General features: G+C 38.8%; 2 protein-coding genes across 9 annotated transcripts in view; one reads left to right on the plus strand and one right to left on the minus strand.

The window, feature by feature from the left end:
* The first annotated feature begins 164 nt into the window (after nucleotides 1–164).
* Nucleotides 165–23,783, plus strand: abtb2a (ankyrin repeat and BTB (POZ) domain containing 2a). The gene is made up of 17 exons (XM_065289217.2): nucleotides 165–1,666; nucleotides 12,575–12,724; nucleotides 15,149–15,356; nucleotides 16,330–16,482; nucleotides 16,823–16,988; nucleotides 18,556–18,645; nucleotides 18,745–18,846; nucleotides 19,046–19,142; nucleotides 19,243–19,366; nucleotides 19,769–20,022; nucleotides 21,598–21,776; nucleotides 21,892–21,997; nucleotides 22,087–22,189; nucleotides 22,291–22,381; nucleotides 22,474–22,542; nucleotides 22,657–22,770; nucleotides 22,853–23,783. The coding sequence occupies exons 1-17, from the start codon at nucleotides 826–828 to the stop codon at nucleotides 23,054–23,056; spliced, it is 3,051 nt and encodes a 1,016-aa protein (XP_065145289.1). The 5' UTR covers nucleotides 165–825; the 3' UTR covers nucleotides 23,057–23,783.
* Nucleotides 23,784–24,081: 298 nt separating this feature from the next.
* brsk2b (BR serine/threonine kinase 2b) overlaps nucleotides 24,082–27,484 on the minus strand; it is a 138,538-nt gene continuing 135,135 nt past the window's right edge. For 6 of the 8 annotated variants that reach the window (XM_065289225.2, XM_065289220.1, XM_065289224.2 and 3 more), the window contains one exon: nucleotides 24,082–26,281. In XM_065289225.2, coding sequence (XP_065145297.1) covers nucleotides 26,079–26,281 — 203 coding nt within the window. In that variant the 3' untranslated portion in view covers nucleotides 24,082–26,078. The remainder of the gene's footprint in view (nucleotides 26,282–27,484) is intronic. The other 2 variants (XM_065289222.2, XM_073812799.1) reach the window with 2 other exon arrangements.

The raw sequence follows: 27,484 nt of genomic DNA on the forward strand, positions 1-27,484 counted from the left end.
GTAACTCTATTGTCAAGGTGATTATTAAAGGCCAAAATCTTTCATCATTACTTTTATGTCAGTCCCAAACCAAATTTAGTTAAATTTACACAAAGTTAAATTTATAAGAACTTCTGGAAACAGCATTTGCCCCTCTTGATTTTCACTGGATGGACTCAAAACCATAAATATTTCTCAAAATATGTGACCCGTCTTTAAAATCCAGACTAATCTCTTTATCAGGAGCATAGAAGTTGGATTGCAGTCATTAATTTCACATTGATTTCAATCTTTGACGTGGCCTTATTCAGTCAATATTTAAAGATATTAAGGTTATATTTTCTCAGAATGTTCTTTACGTCTTAGGATGATTTTATGAAGAAAACAGTGAATAACAAAATGACTAGCTGGATTTCGCAGACTGGATCATATATTTTCATTCATGTTCCACAGAAGATAAACCCATTTGCTGTTTTGAATGACATGAGGGAATACTGACAGATTGTTTTGATTTCCCAGCCCGTTCTCAGTCTGTGAACGCAGCGTTTATCTGATTGGCTGAGAGGACGTTGGCAGCTGATTGGCTTAAAAAAGGCTGGCAGCTGATTGGAAGAAACATTTCATGGTTAAAAGTTTCAGTAAGGGGTGAAGTTCACTTCACATTCACATTGCGCTGTTTTGTCTGTCGGTACAGATCAAAACTTGTCCTTAGTTATGGACGTTCGTTAATTTAAGTTGTATTTGCGTTTGTGGTTTAAACAGAACGCAGATTGAGAATCCAACGCAAGTTATCTATTCAATAAAATAGCAATAAATCAATCCTCGTAGGTTTCAAATCATACAGAGATGGCAGCGTTGAGCAATACAACTATGAAGACTTTAGAAGATTTAACTTTGGACTCTGGTTATGGAGCCGGAGACTCATACAGGTCTCTCAGCCTGTCCTCCTCCAAATCCAACTCGCGGGCGCACATCAGCTCTCCGCAGCGGGGTAACTGGTGGAGCTACGCGGGCTCCATGAACAACAGCTGGGACACAGGAAACACGGTGCTACCCGAAGACCCAGAGGACATCTTCTCCAAGTGTCCGAGGTTACCAGAGTTAGAGGAGTTCCCGTGGGCGGACGAGGAGATCGATGCGGTCCTGCGTAAAGTGTCTGGAGAGGGGTCCCATTTTGCTCCAGAGAGCGTCAGGAGAGTGTCAACGCTGATGCGCAGGGCTTTATTGCGGATCTCGAGAGAGGCGCAGCGGTTGAGCGTCCTGCATTGCAGGTGCACACGCTTTGAGGTGCAGAGCGCCATCAGACTGGTCATGAGCTGGGCACTGGCGGACAGCTGCGTCTCGGCCGCAGTCAAAGCCATATCATTGTACAGCATGAGCGCTGGCGAGGTCCTGCGCAAGAGCAAGTCCTCACGCTGCAATCTGAGCCTCTCTGTCGGGCGCTTTTTCCGCTGGATGGTGGACACTCGGATCTCGGTGCGCATCCATGAGTACGCTGCGATCTGTTTGACCGCTTGCATTGAGAATCTGGTGGAAGAGATCGGCGCGCGCGCGCTGGCGGCGCAGGACGGGCCCCGCATCTCTACAGTGGGAGCTGATGCGCTGGAGGCAGTCGTCAACAGTGACGCGGAGATATTTGGTCTTGTGCAAAACTATGAACACCTCATCAGCGGGAAAAACGCCAATGGTAAGAAACCACTTAAACAAAGTTAACAATAGGGCTATTATACAAGTAATTACAATACTCATCCCTGCTGAACAAACAAGCCATAACTGGTTATAATGGGAATGAATTGGTTTTATTGGGAACCTCTTGCCTCTACTGGTCATTGGCTTCTGTTGGTGAAGTGTTTGGTGGATGTGAACCAATAGAAAATCATTAAATCCTAACTATTTCGTTAGGATTTAATGATTTTCTATTGGTTCACATCCACCAAACACTTCACCAACAGAAGCCAATGACCAGTAGAGGCAAGAGGTTCCCAATAAAACCAATTCATTCCCATTATAACCAGTTATGGCTTTTGACTAAACGATCAAAGCACACTGGGACTTTTGCTGATACAGCAAACTAAACAGCTGATGGTTCGAAATGTATTATAAATGAAAACCTGTGGAATTTGTATGACTTTTTCTCAGCATGGATGTTACACATAGATCTATAGCTATTAACTAACTATAACCATGCCTGATGAAAAAACATTATAACCATCACTAAAAAATATTCTGGATTTAATTTATAGAGGGATTTGTAAAGGTTTTAATGGAAACTATAATGATCTCTGTGGGTCTTTACTGGTAATGGGTTCTTGGTGGGATGTTATCTGGAGGATGGGAACCAACTAACTATAACCATGCCTGTTGAAAAAACAATATAACCATCATAAGAAAATGTTCTGGATTTAATTTATAGAGGGATTTGTAATGGTTTTAATGGAAACTATAATGATCTCTGTGGGTCTTTACTGGTAATGGGTTCTTAGTGGGATGCTATCTGGAAGATGGGAACCAAGTGGAACACCTTTAAATCCTATTGGAATAAGTCCTGATTCACACTAGAGTACAGTACATAAGACATTTATATTAATTTTGTAAACTGCTTATGGTTCAAAGTGGTATTTGTAACAGAAACAGTTAGAATTTGTTTTTTAGCAACAATAACTAACACAACAGTTATATTTACTTGTGCAGGTATGCTATAAATGTGTATTTACTATGAGCAAAGTAATATGAACGGTAATGTAAAGTGTGACCAAAATGTAAATAATCTGCGTTTATTCACATGATCGTGGTTTTAGTAAAAATATAAATGATCCTAAACTACAGTATCATCTTCTTTTAAAGAGGGCCATGCTCAGCTCATCGTAATTCTGTAAAAACAATTGTCAGGAATGCATGTCTTACCACAAGCCTAATTGCTATGCATGACAACTCGGGGCTCAGTTATGCATTTATTATACAATCACCCGACACCCAACAGGATGAATGCAAGGAAATTATATTTGTCAGCTTTTTGCCATGGGTGGTTAACTTATTAAACCTGAGAATACATCATCTACATCATCAACACTCAGACTGCCATAAGTACTGATAAATAATGGGTAAACGGTTCAGCGCACGATCATGTCTGTTATTCAATAACTAGTAACACTCAAGCTATGGCTTCTTTCCAAAGTATTGTGGCAGTATCCACGATACAATAATATCATTTCAGAGGCCACTCCAGTTTTTGCTTTAATCATAATTTCTAAATGTATTGTGATAATTTCAGTCCAGTGTTTATTGAATTACAACAAAACCAAACCTCAGGAGTCATCCAACAGCATATGTTAAAGACTGAGAGCATGACATGACCCGTGAAAGATGTGATTAAAAATCTGCGTAATTCTATAAAATTAATTTCTGAAATTTTCCTAAAATTTTTTTAATAACATTAGCATTTTTATAATTTGGACCATGTTTTCCACATTTAAATTTTCAGTAAATAAATGCAAATAAAAACATTTTTTATTGGGAGTTTGGCAGAAATGTTATTGGTAGTTAATAGAATGAAATAAATATAATCTTGAAATGGTCTTCTAATTATTTCTGAGTCTGTATATACTGTATGACTTCCAGTAGTGTTTTCATGGTACTCAAAGGTACATCAAAGAATTGTCTGTTACTACCAAAACACAGTGCATGTGCAGATACCATGCTAGTATGTGCAAAATACAGGTCGTAGTATGGTACTACTGCTAAGGTACCATGTTCCACAGCTGTCTGTTTATCAGAACTGGTTGGTTTAATGGTAATTCGTATAATGGATGTGGCTTTCCAGCTTTCCGAGCACACATTTTCAGAAAGCAACAAAAAACCCATTGTTCAGCTGTAAGCCTTTTACAAGCTGTGCATGGCTGAGGCAAATAAGCAAGAACAAGTGAGAAAAGCCAGCGATGAGAAGAATGGAAAGCCATCACACATAAATCCCTGGTTTATATCCGTCTGTTGATTATTTCTGTGACATGGCAGAATTGAAAAAAGATAATGCTGATTGGTACAGTGCAGAAAGTTCCAGTGTTTATACAACCGGCAAGATGATTGTTTTTCATGCATGGCTTTCATTCAAGAAGTACAGATTGGAAATCTGTTGATAGTATCATGTGGGAATAGAATAGGAAGGGACTACTACATTGCTTTACAACCTATAGTTGCACACAGACTACATAATATATATCTACAACACCTTCTTATCTTAACTTTGAAGGAATGGACTTCAGACAGCTCTTCTGTAGAAAGGTTTAATTTAATTCACATTTACTCTCTCAATGTAACTAGTGGTACAGCGTGAGCTTGTGCGTGGCTGGTAAAGTCGTTTTCAACACTTATATTGAGATACAGCTGACCTGTTGACACCAAGGCTAAGGAACTCAAAGAATGGCACGTGATTGTTTCTGAGTTGCATTTGAGAACCACTGGTATGCTTAACTGCTTATTACTGTTAGTAAAGAACATAGAGGTAAAGACTGAAATTTGGTATTTACCACAGATTTCCACCTCAACGTTTTTTTCTCATATCCCCACGAGATTCACATCTGGAACTCTTTAGATACCCAGTTGACCCCCAGAGCTATAATGACTTAAAACAACCTATTTCCTATTTGTGAACGCTATTGTGATCTTGTTCGCATTAGTCCACACAAATGTCCTTGAGCAGATGGCATTGTAAGTGTATTGCGATTTGGCAATTTTCTACATTGCCAGGTCTTGTAGCTACTTAATGCACAAAATATAATAACTGCATGTTTTTGCTAATTTGTTTGTTTTTAATATATCATTAGGTCAGTGTTGCCATATGGTTTAGTGTGCTTTTATGACATGGCATCAGTGGTGGGCTAAAGGGAAAATCCCAGCTGAAAACATACACAAGCCGCCAGTGCTTGGCAAGGTGTCAAAATGGGATTTTTCAAAAGCATTTCTTTAAAGTGAGCACAGCACTTAAAACATGGAAAAATATTTTGTAGAGCTATTTGCATAAAATGTGAAAAAAGCAAAACCTGGCATAACATGCAACAAATCCCACTTATCGTAATAAAGTACCGTACTGTGTTATCGTACTGTGTTATACCGTAAGTGTATTTACTGCGTGATCTGTGATTAACCACAACAGCATCATTAACACTAGTTAACTAAGATAAACAGTGTTCTTGGAGTCGTGTGCATTTCTACTTTAATTTTAGGCGGAGGTCAACTGCAGGCACAGCTGTGACATGCCTTTACTATAAACAAGCAAATAATGGCCATTATGACGTTGTCAACTGGAGCGTTACATTCTCTAAGGATACATTTTACTCCTCTGAAAGGGAAGTGATAGGGCCACTTGAATAAATAGATTTAATTGAGTTTCCCCTTAGCTTTAATGACAACCATCACATAAAAGGGCTGGTCAGGGGGGTGCAGGTGAGACACAGTTCACATCAGATTTCGGCATGAGACCAGTCACACTGAATGAGAGGTTTCGTCTGGGGCCAATGTGCGTGCGGAGCCTTGTAATCATCATTGTTTAATTATCCTCATAAAACCTTCTGCCCACACAGCCTGGTTGCTTTGAGCTTGAAAACAAGCCACAGAAATTAGAGCATTTCCCAGCCTCGGTCATTTAAATCTTAAGTGTGTTATCTTAAAGATTATTGATCCTATTTTTATATGAAAGTTATGATCTTAAGTTAAGGTCCATGCTCTGTTTCTCTTCATGTCAACGTGCTATAATAAATCAAGCTGAGGGTCTTACTAGGGCCCTCGAGCACCTAGAGTAGACAAATGCTTTCTATATGAAGAGATGGTGCCTTCTTTAAGCATGTACTGACAGCTGCTCTGGTGCGTGTTGACCTTCCTCAGATCCCTAGCATGTCTATCCGGATGCATTAGCATCTGTTCTGAAGAGGTGTTATATAGAGCGCTACATTCAGGGTGGCCACTGTTCCAAGGTGCACCTCAAACTTTATTCATCCAAAAGAATTTGACACCTATTGCTGTGTGCTGTGCAAAAAGTTAAGTGCCCTGTTTAAGAGACATGAGAGTCTGATCAGAAATGTCTTCTTGTGTGAAGCATAAGGGCTTTCAAACTGGAAATAGTTAACCCCGGGTGTTCTAAACCCCGGGTTAATGGAATACTAGATTATCTGTTGCACGTTTCACACTGTTCATACTTAATCAGGGGTTAAGATATAACAATCTGACGTTTCACACTGCATTACTAAATCCTAGGTCAGGTGTTTCCAACCCTGCACCTACACACCTGTCTTTAATTATCAAGCAACCCTGAACACAACCCTAACATAGTAAATATACACTAGTCAATACAATGTGGCCATCTATAGTTCCTTACAGCCTATTAAAGTCACAGTTAATCAGTCAGTTTAAAAATACAGGCCAGCTTAAGATATTCAACACCTCCCTGCTCTAATGTAAAACCCTTAACTGCTTACTTTTAAAAGGGGGAAAATCCATTTCAGTTACAGGGGATACACACTACCATTTCTGTGAAGAGTGTGTGCTTAAAGGGACACTCCACTTTTTTTTGAAAATAGGCTTATTTTTTCATGATATTACGCAGTGCCTGAAAATACTCCCCTGCTATTGAAAGTAACCAAGGGAACTATTTTCGGGCACTGCGTAATATCATTGCGCCTGCTGCAGCCATGTTACAGCAGCAAAGTCCTTGAATATTATGACAGAATGCGAGTATAGTTCCTTGGCATATCGGCCTAGAAAATCGTAACTTTTAATTTCCGTCGGCCTTAGTACACGATGTAACAAAAGAAGAGTCAAGTTTTAAATAGGAAAAATATCGAAACACTTTGTTGTTTTTTTGAGCGCAATGCTAAATGGTCTAATCAGATTCAAGGTATTGTGCTAAGCTATGCTAAAAGTGGTACCGCCAGACCCGGAGATCTGCTCCAAATGGTAAAAATCAAATGTTTAACTCTAGGGGAGCTGGAAAATGACCATACTTTTAAAAAAGTGTAGTGTCCCTTTGGGTACCAAAGGTTGTTTAGTTAATGACAGTAAAGCAGAATTTTTTAGCTTAACAGCCTTTTAAAAACCTTTTTTTCAAAGGTTTAATGGATGAATATCAAGGCTCCACATTTTGTGTTACTTGACTGATGCTACAAGTTTTAACATAATCGTGTATGTTTGTCATTACAGCAATTACACAAAGTGATTTCTTAAGCACTATCTGTTTGCCTTCAGCCTCGACACCCATCATGTTTTATGGATTAACTCTGGATGATTTATGGTAATGCCATCTCTCCTCAACAAGTCCAATACTTACCAACTATGATTAATATTGGAATCTGACAAGCTAAATTGCATTAATTCCCTACTTAGCGTTAACCCTGTTAGTCTGTGAAGCGCAGTGAATAATCTTTGTATAATTATGTTATCATCAAAAAAGAGACCGTGTCCTTTGTTCAACCCTCAGATCAGGAAATCCACTCTATAGCCATGACATGTTTTGAAAAACTGCTAGAAAAATACTTTGCAATGAAATTGCTGCCTTGATGGAAACTGGCTCAGGGGTTTATGAGCAAAAGAAACGAACAGATGGAAGTTCTGTTCAGCACTGAGCTAAATCTGTTTACCATCTCTCTTATGAATGAAGCGTCAAAGTCAATTCTTGGCTCTAGCTGGTGGATTGCAGCTTGGAAACTGAGCCTGACCACACTGTCTCTTCTTTTTAGTTATGGCTTAAGGTGGCAGGCGGGTCATCGGGCTAAAAGGAAAGGTCGTGCTCTCTGACCCCACTGTCAATGGTAGAGGTCATTCATACAGTGCATGTTCTGTAAGCTGGACAGCTGACTCAGAGTTTTATACTGTAGCACAAAACACCTAGAGTTTTGATGGCACGCCAAGGTCTGCATGATGTTTTAACTGGATCAAAGCAGATATTTTCCAGCACATGCTGAGTTTCCCCTGGTAGGGACCTGTTGAGCTCAAAATCAATTGCCATATATCCTTAATGAGTCTCCCACTGTTTAAGTGTTGTTTGTCATTTATTCTTCCTTTATATTTTTTTTAAATATTTCTTTTTCAAGCCTTGCATTAGGGATTCAATCCCAGGGAGCACATATACAGTACTGATAAAATGTATACCCTTTTGTATGTAGCTTTGGATAAAAGTGTTTACTATTTAAACTAGTCAAAAAATCCCTGACAGACTGGTGAGAAGCTTTTGGATCACTAACGTACTTTTGGAAAATGTTTGGTTGTCCGAGATTTTCAGATAAAAGTGTATTTGGTAGTTTAATGCATCACATAAAGTTTAATACAATAAGATAAGTGTCATGCAATGCTACAATGACTTTGATATAATTTTTCTAACATTGAACAGATAAAAAAGCTGTAGATGGTAAACACCGCTACTAAAAAACAACAACTATTAGCTGGATTTGTAGGCTGAAAGTTCTTAAATTGGGAACAGGGGGTGCTGTATTCTAAATAAGGAGCTGAGCTGATGGCAGGAAGTTATTATCATCACTCTTGTGGTCTGCTCTCTGGAGATGGGAGATCTTGGCCGAAATGATCCGTGTGCTCAGTCACACACAACTTACAGGGCACCTCCCCTTTCACCGCTCAGAGATAGCTGCCGACTTTACATGTTTCAATCAACAAACACTTCCAACACAGCACCTAGTAACACAAGGGCCAATTGACTACGACCACTGAACACACTTCTGCCATTGTGCCTCATGTAGAATAGAGGTGTTGTAGGTGGCGTGTGATGAAATGACTGGACCACTGTGTTCACACAACATATTACCTGAGAAAAATCAGGCAAGGAAAATAGGTCAATCACATATATTTAGGCAAATTAGTTGCATTTGGGTTTGAAATTGAAAGGTTTCTTTCAGCAGTTTCTGAAGGGATGTGTTCTCTGTTGAAGAACTAAAGAACTTTTCTTTAAAGCTCAGATCAGAACAAATGGATAATAATACATGTAATAATATTTTGCACACTTTTTGAGTCAAAGTCAGGTGTATTAACATTTTTGTAAAGCAAAATGTGATTTATTTTTATATAAACTGTGAAAAAACATGTTCAGAAAATTACAAAAAATAGTGTTAAAGGTATAGTTCACCTAAAGCACCAAACAACAGCACCACAGACTTTCATAGTAAGAAAAAAGGCAATGGTGTTAAAAAATTGTTTGGTTACAGACATTGCTCAAAATATTTAATTTTTTTGATGGAAAATGTATAAAAGTAAATGATGACAGAATTTTAATTCATGTGTAAACTCTCTCTTTAAATAAGAGAATACGTAAGTGGAGCATAGATGTGTAACTTTTTGCACCGCCATGTTTCCACAGTAGCCCTAAATATATAAACTGCTCTATAGAGCATGTTTTTTCACTATGTTGTCTCAGACAATGAGATGTTTGTCATGTGGGGGCTACAGTAGTTTCTCAATGTGTTTTGAAAGAGAGGGGTGAGCTGTTGACTGACATTTGGTTGCAATTCGCAATCTCACCCCTAGATGCCACTTTCTAGTTCGTCTGTGCATTCAGCCTTAAAGGGACATTCCACTTTTTTAGAAAATATTCTCATTTTCCAGCTCCCCTAGAGCCGAAAATAGTCCCCTTGGTTACTTTCAATAGCAGGGGACTATTTTCGGGCACTGCTTAATATCACTACGCCTGCTGCAGCCATGTCACATCTGCAAAGTCCTTGATTATTACACCAGAATGAGAGGATAGTTCCTATCTGCCTAGAAAATCACAACTTTTAATTTTCCATCTGTCTTAGTACACGATTTAACTACAGAAGAGTCAAGTTTTAAATAGGAAAAATATGAAAACTCTTTTGTTATTTTTTAGCACAATGCTAAATGTCTAGTCAGATTCAATGGATTGTGCTAAGCTATTCTAAAAGGCTAGCGACAGACCTGGAGATCAGCTGAATGGATTCCAAAACGGTAAGAATCAAATGTTTAACTCTAGGGGAGCTGAGTTATTTTCAAAAAAAGTGAAGTGTCCCTTCAAAGATTAATGGTAAATGAACTTGGCTTGATGTCCTCGAAGGGATCTCTGAACCATCAGAGAGAGAGAGAACCTGAGACCGGGGATCAATCCCAAAGTTTGACCTTCCACTGCAATAGAACTGCACAGAGGAAGAAAGAGAGCATGAAGCAGGAGATAGGGAAGAGAAGGGAAGCAGGAAGAATTTCAGCTGGATGCAGAGGCATGGAGGCTGCCTTATATACACTCACAATGATGATTGACAGGCCTGAATATTTAGGCTCCTCCCTATCCGTTTAGAACTACATTAAAAATCGACACACAGCACTTTTAAGTCCCAGTTTGTCTAAAAGATAAAGTCCAACTATCCTCAAAACATGTTCTATGTTACCCCATGCACACCTGTTTCCAGAGGAAGCCCTTAAAAGTCTGGCACCTTAAATTACCACAGCATTTGCTTCTGACACATAATCAGCAGCAGACTCCAACAACCTTTATTCACTTAAAAACATTTAGATTGGATTTCTAATGCTTGAGATAAATCCCTGTAATTTACCCTGCCATGTAATGTTAGATTCAGTTCAGAAATATTGGCCTCTGTGTTCTCTTATTGCAGTATGGATTTTCCAGCGACCCATCAGTGCATGTTATCTCAATCTCAGCTCTCTCTCCACATAATGAATGTGCACACGCATTCCCCGCTTAGTCCACAATGATGGTAGCAGATGAGATTGTGTGTCTGTGGGAGAATGTGGCTGCCTATGACGCATGTCATTGCCTCACGGCTGCCAGTATAGACACGGCTAGCTGTGGGAAATGGAACGGGTGTGTCTATCTCTTCTCATGGGTTTGGGTCTGTGGGTCCACAGCCTGACCAGCTGCAGCATCACACACCCTGTGGTTCACCCATAGCCTCATACAAGCCCATCTGGCTATAGCCATGCGTAGAGCCCAGACCAACGCATGCAAACCTGCTTTAGATTTGGGGTCTTTATGAAGACATATTTTAGTATTTTAAGCTGCTGTGTATTAGGTTGATGTGTAGCACATGTGAAATGACCTCAGCCAGACCAATGTGTCTCAGATTAGGGCACATGTGGTTGGTTAGATTAGTGTATTATTAGTGTATATTCTGACTAGACACAGTGTAGGGAATTATTTGCGGGTAAGAACGGCAACCCACTGATAGCTGTTTATTTGCATTTGCCCTATGCATTGTTTTAGTGCACAAATTTGAGTGCTGCAGACGCAACCACAAATTTCCCATCTTGAAGTGTTTTCGTTTATTTAAAATATTTAAATGAAAGTAATATAATGCACATACAGATTCTGTTCATTATAGTAGCAAATATCTTAAAAATGACCCAAAAAGTTCTAAGGCGGTAACCTTTTAAAAAGCACACATTTGCATCTAAAGAGTTCATATTAGTACATATTGGTACCAAATGTATACAAATCTGTACCTAATATTAGGACCTTTTTAAATGGTACTGCCCCAGTAACAGCTATAGGGACCATTTTTTGACCACTGCTTCACTATCAATTTGTTATCTTGCTCTGCTGGTGAATGTATTTACTGTATTGTACTCAGACGCCTCTCATTGATCACTAATCTAAGCATCTGCTGCTGTAGCACAATGTGCCTGTGGTCTGACACATCTGCGGTTCACTCAACCGCACATTTAGTTAAACAATAAATTGAACTACCGTACTCAAAAAGATCCTTATTGAAGAGAAAATGCAATTTAGTAAACATTTTAAAAATGCTAAACATCTGGAGAAATATTTTTGGTGCATATGAATGTGCATCTTAGTGAATGCTTTATCGCTTACCCTGATTAAGAAAACAAACCCACACATTAATCCTGTATTTGAGCCATTTTTGATGCCCGGTAAAAGTGAGATCCAGGAATGAGGGATGGATTTCAAATCAAATACAAAGGAAGCGCAAAGCACATCCTTCACTTGGGATTAAGCGTCTTTTGTAAATCAGTAGCCAAACATATGATCCTCTCATTATTTGTACTAAATATCAACTTCTATAAGCTTGGCGAGGCTAAATCATCTCCAGCCGAATTCAACCTAGAACAGATAACATCCTCATCTCAGCGGGAATAATGGTATACTCTATTAAATGTATTATGTTAATCATAGCACCAATAATCACATCATAATCAATCAACATAACGTATCTACACCAGGGAATTGACATTTGGAAAAGCTTTAACACATGGTATGAATGAATGAGCAAGGAAGATGGAGTTAGGAGTCGTCATGTACTGAGAGGAGGAAATAATGAATAGACCACTTCCTCTACTTATCTCTATCAGAGGCACAGACTGTATATGGAAGGAATTAGCCTTTTACTGGCATTCTGCCCCCCAAATAGCCCCGCCAGTAGCGTTGCAATTAAAACACTGACGTAAGATGGTCAAATCAAGCTTATGTTTGAAAACATAAAAAATATCCAAAACTAAGTATCATCATTTTTATCAGTTTATGTGTTATGAGAACCAAAGTCATCTTTTGTACTGTATATATTGCCAGCTGAGCTATAGGAATTATCAAACTAAAATGTTTTGTTTCTGTGTTTAGGTGAGTTGTCCCTGCCGGCCCATTTCAGCCCGTATGCTGAGAGTCCGTGCTCGGCTGTGGAGAGCAGAGAGAACGCATATGTCCAGCTGGAGCTCAGGACACTTGAGCAGGCCCTGCTGGCCACCTGTGTGGGCAGCCTCTCAGAACTCAGTAAGTTATAATGAATACTTACAATCATATTTATATTAGTTCAAATAAACTTTAGTATGCTACATTACTGTCATATGACCTGCCCCATGTTGCAGATTTAGTTCAGTTTTCTTTACTTTTTTTAATGCAATCTTAGCTACTGGTGTATTTTATTTTGAAAGTTTAAGGGTTATTTTTAACCCATTGTTAGGTCAAAATCACACAAGTTTGCAAAGAGTTTCAGGGTTAATTTAATCCAACGGCTGGGTTCACGTACTTATTCATGTAGCTGATGCTTTTATCCAAAGCGACTTACAATTGCTATATTGTATATGTCAGAGGTTGCACGCCTCTGGAGCAACTAGGGGTTACTGTAAGTGTCTTGCTCAGGGACACAATGGTTTGTCACAGTGGATTCAGTCTCTAACACCAAAGGCGAGTGTCTTATCCACTGCGCCATCACCACCCCTCGTCTTTTTGAGCTAAAGCTGAGTTGAAAATAAGCCAGCATTTTTTTTAGTTTTCTAATAACAGAAATTAATCTGTTTGGCAATTTTTAGGTCTATTTTTGTCTACAAAAGTAATTTCAAGCATTTTTCAATACACCTTCAGATTAAAAGATTTTTAACTCTTTCCCCACCATTGACGAGTTATCTTGTCAAATACGGGAAAACATTTGCATAAAAAAGTGTTCCTGATTTCGCACTTACACAATTTATAAAAAAACTGAAGCAAAATTTTTTTTACTAATTTTAAATTCTGTGTTTGTTTTGATCTTCGTTCTGAATCTGATCTTTAACAAAATTTCTTCATAAAAATGCAATTATTTCAGCTTTTTGCTAATTTTTTTATTTTTTTGTTTGAATGCAAAGGGTCTTTTATACATAATATGTATAAAAGACCCTTTGCATTCAAACAAAAAATAAACATTTTAGCAAAAAGCTGAAATAATGATATATTTAATATATTAAATATTTGTATGTTTATATATTTTTAGAAGAAAATTTTTCTGGAAGGCATTTTGTGAAACTTTTGTGAAAATCACAAAAAATGCTGGCGGGGAATGAGTTAAGATCATAGTTAACATTTTAGATTAGTATAGAAGTGTTTCAAAACTTTGGACCGGTAGTGTACATATTCAATTATATGTCCTCTGAAACAAAATATGTTTGTGGGAGAAAAATAATGAATTTTTTGAGCTCATTTACTGATTAGTACATCTCCTATCTACAGTATAGAGACATCAACGGCACATCTATGACACGAATCTACTTGGTTCTTGCGTGTATTGTGACCTGTTGTCATATGTGTTGGCTCTGTTATAAGAAGATAACATTCAATTCAATTTTATTTCTATAGCGCTTTTCACAATTGTTTCAAAGCAGCTTTACATTAATAAAAGCAAAAGAAAACAGCGGCTAGATTAAACCGCACTAGCGAGCGTAGTAATAATGTGTTTTTCCTTAAATATAGCTTTTCAGCCGCTGTTTCTTGTAAAACTTTTATGTAGAAATACTGTTTTTATTCATCTCAGTCAATACAAATTGTGTTTTGTGCATATATGTAAGATAGAGAGAGAAAAGTTATTTTAAATGTTTCACATTGCAGGCCTGTCTAGTGGGCGTGCGAGTGCCTGAGTTTGTTTACGCAGCAGACCGCAGCTCAGGATGGGGGGGCACCGAACGAGTGAGGAAAACACTCTTTCCCTTAGGGAACTAGCAACACTCCTGCAGTTGTTTAGCTGGTACAAGAGCACCTTCTGTTTGGGTCAAAGTAGTAAAAAGCTCCCTCTTTATGCTTTATGATTGTCGACTCACAGCAAGATCTAGCACTCAAACTAAATTGTAAAGCAGTCCTTTGTTTAACAACTAATGTGCACAGGATTCATTAAGGTTTGTGTATTTGATCAGACATGTGTAATAACTGGCATTTAAAGAATGGCCATGTATAACTGGCTCTTTATTCTGTCAATCTAATCTGTGTACTGTATGATGCTTTGTACATAGAAGACAGTATCAGTGTTTTTTCCTAATGGTCAACACAGACTTTAAGGAGTCTTTCTTTGGTCTGTCCTAGTCATATCTTCTCCTCCTTTTGGGAACAACCTGAGTCTGGATTTTTGCATTGAAAGTTGATTTAAGACCCCTTAGAGTAATAATAAGTGCTAGAGTTTATCCAAATCCTGTTTCATTCTGCATTTCCACACAAAACAGATGGCCTTAAAGATTTATTTTGCTGTATCGATTCATATTTTATGGTGTCAGCACTTTTAAAAAATGGCATGGTTACACTGTGTTTAAACTAAATACCAGCGGTGCGTTGCAGGGCAGAAGGTTTTAAATGTATACTTTCAGAAAACATTCATTGATTTAATTCATATGCTGTTGTTTTACTTCACTCGTGCCTGTAGTGTAATTTATTATGTGTGTGTTGTTTGTCCCCTAGGTGACTTGGTCTCCCGTGCAATGCACCACATGCAGCGTTTGATTTCTACAGGTCCCAGCCTTAGTCCTAGTCGTCTTTTTTGCCTCCAGCCAATCTCCTGGTCTCCAGACGCTCTTCACACGCTCTACTACTACCTACGTAGTCCACAGATGGAGTCTCTGGAGAACCCCAACCTTGAGCCACCCAGAATAGCCCTCAGTAAAGAGAGGTGAGATAAATGCTCAAATCCTTTGTCACTAGCAAATTTTGCAAATGCACAATTTATGCATTTAGGGGCGGTTTCCCTGACAGGGATTAGACCAGTCCTAGACTAAAATAAATGTAAAAGCTGTCCAAACTGAAAACAACTTGCACTGACATATCTTAAAATACATCAGTGCCCTTTGTTTTTATTGAGGCATGTTTGTTAAAACAAGTTATATTTCCTGATTAAACTAAGGCCTAGTCCTGGCTAAAGCTAATCCCTGTCTGGGAAACTACGCCTTGAGGTTTACATTTTATTAGCATGCGTGTTCCCGAAAAGCAAACCCATGAGTTTACCACTTAAGCCATAGGAATATTTAGGGTCTTAAAGAAGTATGTGTTCATAAATAAAATTATTTTAATACAAGGAAATACTTTATATTGAACTGTGATTTCATTCAGTTGAGATGAGAGTGCATTTTGGAACTTGCATTTGGTCTCAGTTTTAGAAATTAGTGGCATGAATGTGGAAACCTCGCTCTTCCAGATAATGAAACTAATGTTTATAGCAGGTGGACAGTTATGGTTATATTTGACAATCACCGCATTCTTGGCTTGGATACTAAATAAAAAAAAAACCACGGCATAAAGGATTTGTCCCGTAATATCATCCTGATTGGAATTCCAGTGAGACTGTGCCTATAGAGGACAGCAGATGCTGTTTAACAAATTCTCATTAGGAATGAAGTGCCAAGCTTGTTTGTGGTAATGAATGGCAGGTTTGAAAAAGCAGCGGTAAGCCAAATTCACCAGGCTTTATAATTACTAACCTTGATTCTCTCTGATCTAGTTTAGTGCCAGTGTTGATCTCCCTTGACCTAACTGTGTGTGTGTGTGAGAAAAAGACAAAATAGAGAGAGGGAGTAAAGTGAGCGTGTCTGATCTTGGAAGCTGGTAAATAACTGTGATCTCTCAGTAAAGAACTGTGTGTCTCTCAGGCCTTTCCCTCTTCTTCCTCCACTAATGGAGTGGATGCGTGTTGCCATGGTACATGCGGAGCATCGGCGGAGCCTGTTTGTGGACAGCGATGATGTGAGACAGACTGCAAGGCAGCTTCTACCTGGGCTGGATTGTGAACCTAGACAGCTCAAGTAAGTTAAAGGGATAGTTCACCCAAAAATGAAAATTCTGTCATTTACTTTCTCTCAAGTGGTTACAAACATGTACACATTTCTTAGTTCTGCTGAACAGAAAGGAAGATTTTTTTGAGCACCATTAACTTCCACAGTATTTTCATTTCGTACTATGGAAGGCAGTGGTACTTCTGTTTCTCGCTTAATTACAAATATCTTCCTTTGTGTTTATTACTTTGCACTTCGGATGACTTTCTGTCAGAAGGTTTTGGCAAGTAGTGTATTTTATGTATTTTTAATGTTTTTTTTTTTGCTCTTATAAATTCATCCAAAGTTTTGTCTCTCTTTCGTTTTTCAGACCTGAGTGCTGCTTCACCTCCTTTAAGCGTTTGGATTCAAAGGCCGCTGCAGACAAGTTTAATCTGGATCTGGGCTTTCGCATGCTTAACTGTGGACGCACAGATCTTATCGGTCAGGCTATCCAGCTTTTAGGCCCAGATGGGGTGAACACTATGGATGATCAGGTGAATTCATAATGCCTAAACGTTTGAATTATGACAAAGTATCATATTGTAAATTGTTACTGTGGGTTCACACTAAACGCATTTTGAGGCGTCAAATTTGCATCTACCGCATGTAGTAAGACACTTGAACATTTTAAGTGTACTCGCTTCATTCGTGCGGAAAGCCGTACGTGAAATTCATCGAGGCATTCACGCAGAAATTCGCTTCAGGGGAGGGGCTTCTGCGACTCCGCTTGCTTCCTGTAATCACATCACTACTAGAGCAGGCTCCTGATTGGTTAACGCAGCGCGTTTTTCTGCTTAAGTTCAGATTTTTCAACTCAAGTGTTTCCCGCGGCAACACTCAATTCGTGTCGCACTAAACGCCTCATTCGCACCGCGAGACCTCCAAACGCGCGTCAACGTGTTTTTACATTGACTTAACATTGAAATCACTTGACGCCTCTACCGTGGCTGGTGTAAATGCAGCATTAATGTGCAGCATTTAAAAATATTATCAAGGTAAAGGATGTATTGTGTAACTTTTAGAAGTTGTATTTCTTGACTATTATCAGTGGTGTATAAAGATCTTACAAAATGAACTGTATTGTTTTTAGTACTTTAGAATGAGATGTTTTTATCTACATACACTGTGAGTCCTCTTACATGGAAGTCGCCATTTCGCCGCCGGCATGTTTCTACCAGTGGCGGCTGGTAGTTTCTTTTTTTTTGAAGCGCACAATGCGAAGTTCGTCACAACATGTATGTAGCTTGTAATGTGTGAGGTTAGTCATTTCAAAATATGTGTTCTGCGCTTTGAGAGATTGTGTGTGCATCACGTGTCATGTCAAAATAAGTGCCTGCTGCCTTGAACTTGAAAGGAGACGCTCGCGTGTGCCAGATACTCGCCCAATCTCATGCGTAATCAGAGTTTACTGTTAAGGGAGTGTGTTGCGTGTATTTAGGGAACGTGAGCGTCTCTTTTCTCATAAACGGTTTTGACGCGTCTCCAGCAGGCACATATTTTGACAAAACACGTGATGCACACAGGATCTCTCCACACGCATGACACATATTTTGGAAAAGGGAACCACACACGTGTCAATCCGAACACTTATTATGAATTAGCGCATCCTCGGAAGTGCAGTCATGAGCCGCCACTGGTTTCTACGGTAGCCTTAAACAGACAAACTGTCCTATAGAGTGTGTTTTGTCACTACTTTGACTCAGATAATGATATGTTTGTTATGAGGCTACGGTAGCTTCTCTATGCATTTCGTAAGGGAGGGGTGAACTGTGGACTGTCCGTGACAATTCACAATTTTACCAGAAGATGCCGCTAAAAATGTACATAGTGGACCTTTAAAAACATTACAGATATATGCATTTAAAATGTACAGTGTTTCTGAAAATCACACCAAAAATATTAATGATGCAACATAGATCTGTGCCCAGTCTCAAATTTAAATACGAATTTTAAGAAATTTAAACCTAATACCAAATTTATGGGGCCTTTAGGGATTGTTGATGTCTTCACTAATAAAAAGCACAAACATGATCCTTTGTCTTTCTCTCTGTGGGTGTTTAGGGCATGACTCCTCTGATGTACGCCTGTTCAACAGGGGACGAGGCTTTGGTGCACATGCTCATAGATGCTGGGGCGAACTTGAATGTGGCGGTAATGTGGCACCGTGTTCATGAAGCAATATATTCTCACTAAGCTGAGCTCAGACATGTGCAATAGATTTTAACCAAGAGGCTTTTTTTATCTTTCCAGGTGCCAAACTGTTCACCAAAACATCCCTCCGTCCACTCTGAGAGCCGCAATTGGGTGGCCTTAACCTTTGCAGTGCTGCATGGACATTTATCTGTAGTGCAGGTAAATGTTCACTATGAAAAGTATTAGTTACGCTTCAGCAGTAATATATATTATTTTGTCTTCTAGTATTAGTAAGATTAATATTGACATTAGTTAGACCAAATAAATGTAGAAAACTGGTCTGTGGTAATATCTACATTGACAGTACAAGCTGCAATTTGAGGTGCGTCATGCTAAATGAACTTTGTTTGCCTTGCAGCTCCTGTTAGATGTGGGAGCAGATGTGGAGGGTTCAGCCTTGAGGAACGGCCACCACAGTTCAGCAGAAACGCCCCTCCAGCTGGCATCGGCCGCAGGTGGGATAAATGGCCACATTTATGCGCCCCTCTTTAAGAAGTTATGTCTGAATGTACACAGAAAACTTTCTGCATACAAATATTTACAGTGTGTATATAGGGAACTATGAGATGGTGAGTCTGCTGTTGTCCCGTGGAGCTGATCCCATGTTGCGGGTGCATCTGACATCATCATTGTATGAGGGCATGAACTGCTTCAGTCACGCCGCTGCACATGGACACAGGTATTGACACCATCTTACACACACATAAACACATATACAGTACATACTAAACAAACACTAAAACTGTAAGCATAGGGTTTTTTTTAGCTGAGGCTCTATGGTAGCATTGCAGAGGTTCTGCCAACTGTTTGATTTAAGAATCATTTTTGAGCAGAAATGAATAAAATGCCTTTTATAAATAAATAATGTACATTAGTTAATTGCATTTTAATGGTTATGCAATGTTAGAATCATAGTAGAGTATGTGAGTACTATAAAGAACAATGCTGATGCATACATATCTAAGTATGCAGGGGTTGAAGATTTAAAGTGGTCCTATATAAAGTGCTACCATTAAGTCTATCCTAAAGCATTAGCGATTTTATTATGTATGGATGTATTGAATTGTATTTTTTCCCGCAGGAACGTGTTAAGGAAACTGTTGAGTCAGCGGCAGCAGCCACAAGAGGACGTACTCTCTCTAGAGGAGATCCTAGCCGAGGGAGTTGAGGAGCAGGAGGATCAAAAAGAGCCGGGACTGAAGGAGAGAGCAAATGCCCACAGCGATGAAGGCACTCCGCAGCTGTGTAAGGCCCGCATTAGAGCCCTGCAGGAAGCCAGTCTGCACAGCGCCGAGCACGGATACCTGGATGTCACCATGGAGCTCAGGGCACTGGGTACACATCTCACTGATTTAAAATAAATGAAAGAAAATTAAATACAAATTGAATTAGGAGCAAAACCGTAAGGGTTGCTAAAATTACAAATTAGATTATTAGTGAATCAGATGTAAAGTAATTTGCCTTTCCTGACTTTTAGCCCCTCAACTGCATCCACCCAATTCAGTGGGGTTAACAAAGTAATGGTTAATGGACTGAATCATGTGTTTTTCCTGGTTAGACACATGTAAACACATTTTAAATTAGAGGTGATGCACATGAAATCAAAGTTGTTTAGTGGCTTTGAGGTCTTTTAGATTTGAGGCCAGCCATATGCTGTTGTACTACTAAAAGCTGACAAAATTAGCTCTTGGCAATTATAGACGTTTTAAAGGGACACTCCACTTTTTTTGAAAATATGCTCATTTTCCAGCTCCCCTAAAGTTAAACATTTGATTCTTACTGTTTTGGAATCTGATCTCCGGTTCTGGCGCTAGCACTTTTAGCATAGCTTAGCACAATTCATTGAATCTGATCATAGATATGTACACTAGATGTTGCCTTGGTTACAGAAGATCATTGGACTGAATGCGTCAACTAGAGCCGCCATCTTGAAACAGGGGAACCCCGCATTAGCATCATTGTAGGCAATGGTGTAACGGAAATAAAATCACCATAAATCGTCATGAATGTGATTTTCTTGGTTTTCTTTTGGTTCGTTTCAACAGTCAGACATGTATTTAGCATTGATATCAGAAAAAAATTAAAGTTTTGATATTATGAAAATGTACTTTTTCTAACTATAATGCATAGTGCTAGTAGGCCTTTACGTAGCACAAAAGTCCGGCATCGTCCATGAATTCGGAGTATAGGCGGAGATAACAGCTTTACCTAGCTACTTCCTATGACAAGACCCCTGTTCTAAGATGCCAGTGGTTTTGACGCATGCTTAGAACCCCAAGGCAACATCTAGTGTAAATATCTATGGAATCTGATTAGACAATTAGCATCGTGCTAAAAATAACCAACGAGCAGTGATATTACGCACTGCCCGAAAAAAGTCCCCTTGGTCACTTTCAATAGCAGGGGACTATTTTCGGGCAGTGCGTAATATCACTACGCCTGCTGCAGCCATGTTATGTCAGCAAAGTCCTTGATTATTACGCCAGTTTGAGAGTATAGTTTCTAGCCATATCGGCCTAGAAAATCACAACTTTTCATTTTCTGTTGGTCTTAGTACACGATGTAACTACAGAAGAGTCAAATTAAAAATAGGAAAAATATTGAAACTCTTTTGGGTTTTTTTTGCGCAATGCGAATGGTCTCAGATTGAATGGATTGTGCTAAGCTATGCTAAAAGTGCTAGCGCCAGACCTGGAGATCAGTTGAATGGATTCCAAAACAGTAAGAATCAAATATTTAACTCTAGGGGAGCTAGAAAATGAGCATATTTTCCAAAAAGTGGAATCTCCTTTTAAATGACACATTTACAGGTTTATCCAGGAAAAAAATGACTAGAAAATTGTAATTTCAAGAAAACAATACTTGCAAGGTTTTCAATGTGCTATAACAAAAAGCTTTATGTTTATCCAGGAGTGCCATGGAAGCTGCACGTATGGCTGGAGTCGGTACGCAGTGCTCAGCTTCAGTCCAGGACTGAGCTCACTCTTTCTCTCCTTAAAGACTTCACGACTATTGGACAAGAGAAACATTGTGAGGAGCTCCTCTCTGATGGACTTCCACTACTCTTCTCCATTCTTAAAACCAGCAAGGTAAACATCCGAGCGAATCACCAAGAATCATATTTGAATGATTAATAATTTTTACTTTATTAAAACAGTATGTTGTACAGAAAAATGCCTAGACTCACTGTGTTTTTGTATTTAGAGTAGGGAGATCCGTAAGCAGCTGGCAGCCATCTTTAGCCACTGTGTTTCCTTTACAGCTGCCCCATCTATTCTGGCAGTAAAGGACACACCTACAGCTCAGCTGGGTATGAAGCTCACCACACATCAAACTTTACCGACACACTTAAAATACCATGTTGTACCGTATTTCATTCGTACCTTGTCACTTCCACAGATGCCCATTTTTTGAATAATCCAGAGATGTCTGATGTTACATTTGTGGTGGAGGGAAGGCAGTTTTATGCCCATAAGGTTCTCCTCATGTCTGCTTCACTGAGGTGAGCCACTGCCCTTATTCACATTCATTGCAATGTTGTTGAAGCCGTATACATCTAATCGTGATTTGTTATACTGCATGCCTTCTTCTTTTCCAAAAAAGGTTTAAAGACCTACTGGGACTCTGCAGAAGTAATGGCACACCAGACCACATGGCCATTGAAATCACTGACATGAAGTACAGCACTTTCCATGTAAACATTGGATCTTGGCCTAAACATACATAAGACAATGTGCATAAAGTACGGCTCTTAAAATTGCTGATTGTAAATATCTGTTATTTTAGATGATGATGGCGCATCTGTACTGTGGAGGAGCAGAATGTTTAAAAGTGTCTGTTTCTGATTTGCTGGAGGTATGAAAGTACATGCACATGATAAATCATCATATATATTTGTGCAATTATATGCGAGTTTTCATTTAAAAAAAATTAACAATATGTCAATGTGTTTTGTCATTTCATGTACAGCTCCTTCCAGTGGCTCACACATTCCAGCTTCCCGTTTTGAAGAGACACTGTGAAATCCTTTGCTCTGAGAGAATAAACCTCAGCAATGCTTTGACAATCTACCAAACTGCCAAGGTACATACAGTTGGCTTACACTGGCAGATTTCAAATTTAATCTGGGTCCTCTGATTGAATCATTTGCATGTTTATTGCGCAGGTTTGCGAGGCCGTGGAACTGGCCGTATTTTGTGAAGGCTTCTTCCTGCAGAACATGGTGGATCTTCTGGATTGTGATCATCAGTTTGAAGAGTTAGTGTTGGGTACTGACTGCAGCGCTGCTTTGGATCCAGATGCTCTGGATGGACTGCAGGCTACTCTGGCCTCAAGGCTGCACTCACTTTGTGTCCCACATAGAGCTTGAAAGCATGGAGAAAATCAATAAAAAGACTCGGATATACAGGAGAGTTTCCTATACACAGCGTTCCTTACTAAAGGACATCCAAAAAGAAATGCTTCAATGCTAACTAAATGGTTTTATTGGGATATTTCTGATACATACACAAGTTTAAAGGATGACATGCTTCTTGGATTATGAGATAACCAAACTTTTTTATAAGATGTATAGCATTAGCGCCCTCTAGTGGTCAAAGCGCCCATACACCTACACACAAGTAGGTTTTATGTACATAGTAGTTTTGTACAGTAGATACTTTAGTATTCTCATACTACATTTAAAGTGTAAATATATTTCTAATATTCATTAAGGAAATGGGACAGGGTACTTTGGGAACATTTAAATTATTTGATATGACATTTTTATGCAGTAATTGAAATGGCAGATGACCAATAAAATGAAGATTTTTTTATTCTGATTAATGTTTCTTCTGCTTATTTATCCTGGAACAAAGGCACAGGCTGGAGTCTGTCTGACATCAGGAGGGCTTTAGTTATATAATTTGCTGTGACTCAAAGGCCATCTAAGATAGGCGACATTGTTTCTTCAATCAAATGCTAAAGATTTTTAGCTGAAATCGCGGTCCTTGATAATTCAAAACATGCAGGTGCCTACGGCTCCAGACGATAGATTGTGGTCTTCTAAAGCAAAACGATCAGTCTGACGCGCGATCATGTTGTGGCATTAATAGCATCCACACAAACGTCATTAATGCAACAGGAAAATTGTGTTTTTGTCACGCTTTGGACCATTTGCCCGAGGCTATGGATTACAGTTTCGCTTCGTAAGACCTCAGTATATCGTCAGGAGCTCTGGGTATTATTTTTGTGTGTCCTGCGTTTGCTGTTTTGACTCTCAAAGACAACTGGCGTTTGTGGCCTTGCATTCTCTACTGAAGTTCATATTAATTCGCCCTACATTTCAGTTTTGGGTCTTGGTCAACACAGGAATTTGTATTTTAAAGATGAACAGTCAATACACAAACACACATGCAACGTTCCAAAGTCAATGGATTTATTTCCTTTGCACTGATTTTGTTCACAGTAGTTACAAGGGGATACATCAGCGGCGAGTCTATTTTACCCGCTCCGTATTAATCAAATCTGTGATACATTACATCATCCAGCTGTGCTCCTTTTTCTCCCAAAGTACAAAATAGGAAAGACAACAATGTGTATTGCTTATTACATCTCCACTTATTCTTCCACGCTGAATGTTCCCATAAATGACCATGTGTGTGAATTCCCCCTCAAAACAAAAGCTTGATAAGAGAAGAGCGAGAATGGGGCGGGAAATCGTTCGTGATAAAGGAGATCCGAAACTAAAAGCTCAAGGTATGGTTGGATTGAGTAGAAAGTCTGTTAAATCTGTCAATGAAAGATGAAGGGAGAGAAATTTAACATCCACAACATCATGCAAATTAAAGCCGAATGTCGGACATGCAATACGAGAGATCGAGCCAGGAGCAGCAACACATCCCCTTGATGTTTTTTAAGAAAGTAATTTGCTCAAAGTTGTCTATTTACAACATGTGATTTGAGCTTGTCCACCTGTTATACACGCACAATGAGATGAGCGACAAATATCAATACTTCATTATCCCTCGCACCCCCCCACCCTAAAGACGCTAGTCTACATTCTTAAATTACCGGTAAATAATTTAACATATACTACAAGCTCTTTTATCTGGTCAAAGCCGGGAAAGAGTGCTTCATTCACAAAATCGGATAAGTGTTATCGTACACCAAATCCTTTAAACAATCTGACGAGTCGCCCTGACGATAAAATCTTCCCCACCCGGTTTTGTATATATAAATATCCCCCGGCTGAATAAATAAAAAAGACAATAACAGATAAATAAGTTACAAAAATTAGGGTAAAAGTTCTCTGAATCCCGCAGATGTTTCTCGAAGGCAAACAAAAAATAAATAAATAAAAATTGACATCATAAGTAACCCTTGAATACACAAGCGTAATTTCATTCAAAACTAACATTTCGTTAACGCTACATGAGGAGAAAACAAAATGTTGCAACACAATTCGTCTAAGCAATGTCACTGATAGACATTTGTACATAAGGAATATTTTCAGTCTGTACAACAGAATAGATAATTTTAACTGTGATCCCCCTCCCTGTTATCCCACAACCAACAGCAATGTTGTTCTCCCCATAATTTTTCAAATTAGATTTCCAAATCTTGTACAGCAATGACACAAAGTCCATGAAATGTTTCATTTCTTCAGTTCACAAAGAAAGACTACATTGAAAAGAATACAATCCAACAAGTCCTGAAGGGCAACTCCTCAAACGCATTATGATGTCCATAGTTCCAACTCTGATCCTTTGCAGCAATATCCTGGTTTATAAATACTTGTGGCATAAGTGAGGGAGAGAAAGGGGGGAAGAGATAGGACAAATAAAAAGACAGAAAGCTGGTGAAGATAGAGTTAGCTTACTAGGAATTCATCATTTTAAGGTTTTAAGGCTTCACTCCAAATCCTTGGACATGTGTGGTTTGTAGCTGCAGAGGAAAACACGTTGAGGAATAAGTTGGAACGGATCTGGATCTGTTTAGATGCATCAGAATGAGGAGTTTCCCTCAGCGTCAACTGTAATGTGCCCTCCATCAATGTGCCATACATGAATCTTGTGCAAGAGCAGGACATGGACTTTAACACGTTTTCTGGATAAGTCCTGGTAGCAGAAATAAATAAAGGCATCATAAAACAAACATAAAGAGACATCGAGCAAACAGCACTGGAGAGAAATGCTTGGATTAAAAAAAAGACGTGCATGTTTTGGTGCGCCTTTTGTAAAGTGTCAAGTCAGTACATACAGTACTTCAATATTTCTATTTTGATATAAAACTCTGTAGGCATGTTTGTTGCAGGTTTCACGCTTAAAGCCGACACGAGTCCTTTCGGTATTCACCACGACTGGATTCTTTTGTATTATTTAAAAACTTGTAATCTAGTAATTCTCCTGGTTTTAAGGTTGTTCCTGTGTCCCAACTGATGGTGCCACCTTGGCTTTGTCTTGGCCAGATGGACATTTGGAGGCATTAGGTTCAGGGTCATGTCTCTTGCTGTTGGCAACATGCTTGGGCGTGCCGGGCGGATGGGACACCTGCCCATTCTTCTCGTCTGAAAAGAGCTGTTTAATTACGTCAAAGAAGTTACTCAATGGGCTGCCTGGGTGCACACATGGGAGAAGAGGAGAAAAGGAGAGAGAGAGACAGAGAACAAACACATGAACAATGAGGATCACAGACGGGCCAAGGTGAGATGATGAGATGCAGGACGAGACTGCATATACTGGAGACAATAAGCCATGAACACACCGACACGCTCGGGGTTATTTCAGGGGAAGCGACAGCATACAGTACATCTGCAGGCATGTTGAAGTGTCTGACAGAACATTTCTGTATTGTTGAAAGATATTTTTTTGTAGTGTGGTTAAGCAGTCTCCATTTAATCTGTGATCTCGACTGGATGAAATGGAAATAGTTGTGGTAGTGTTGATGGCATTAAGATGAAGTTAATCTGAATTGATGATGAGAATCAAGAAGATGGTTAGTGACATTGTTTTCAATAGAAACTTCAAATTGTGTATACACATAATTCAGGAATTTAGCACACATGTGATATATGCTATTAAATAGGGGTGTAAAATGCATATGTGACCCTGATCCAAAAAAAGAGTCAGAAACTAAATAATACGCTTTCCATTGATGTATGGTTGGTTAGGACAATATTTGGCCGAGATACAACTATTTAAAATATACGAAATCTGATGTTGCAAAAAAATAAAAAAGTCCTTTAAAGTCCGTAGCAACATATATTAATAATGATAAATAATTTTTGATATATTTACAGTATGAAATATACAAAAATCTTTATGGAACATGATCTTTACTTTTTTTGCATAAATAATTTATAATTTTGACCCATACAATGCATTGTTGGCTTGGCTATAGCTACAAATATACCTTATAACTGGTTTTGTGGTCCAGGGTCACATGTATGCAATGCAAATTCACAGAATTTAAGAAATATTCATTATCACTGTAATAATAAGCAAAATGTGAAACCTGTTGTTTTGTTTTTATCATTTGTGACCCCATCCGTGAAAACCCAGATAAAGTCTTTTTTTTGTGATTTTCTGTTTTCTACATAAATTCATCTTGCATAATGTAAAGAACATTATGTGAAAATATAACCTTGGTATCTTTAATGTTGACTGAGTAGGGTCATGTCAAACATTAAATTATTAAATCAAACTTTAATGCTCATAATCTCGTAAAAATTTGACTAGGAGACTTTAGCCTGCATCTCACAGACAGAGTCACATATTACCATGGTGTCCCATCAGTTGCATTTGTGTATTAATCATGA

Source organism: Paramisgurnus dabryanus, chromosome 2 (genome assembly GCF_030506205.2).
Source record: "Paramisgurnus dabryanus chromosome 2, PD_genome_1.1, whole genome shotgun sequence".
Classification (NCBI taxonomy): Eukaryota; Metazoa; Chordata; class Actinopteri; order Cypriniformes; family Cobitidae; genus Paramisgurnus; species Paramisgurnus dabryanus.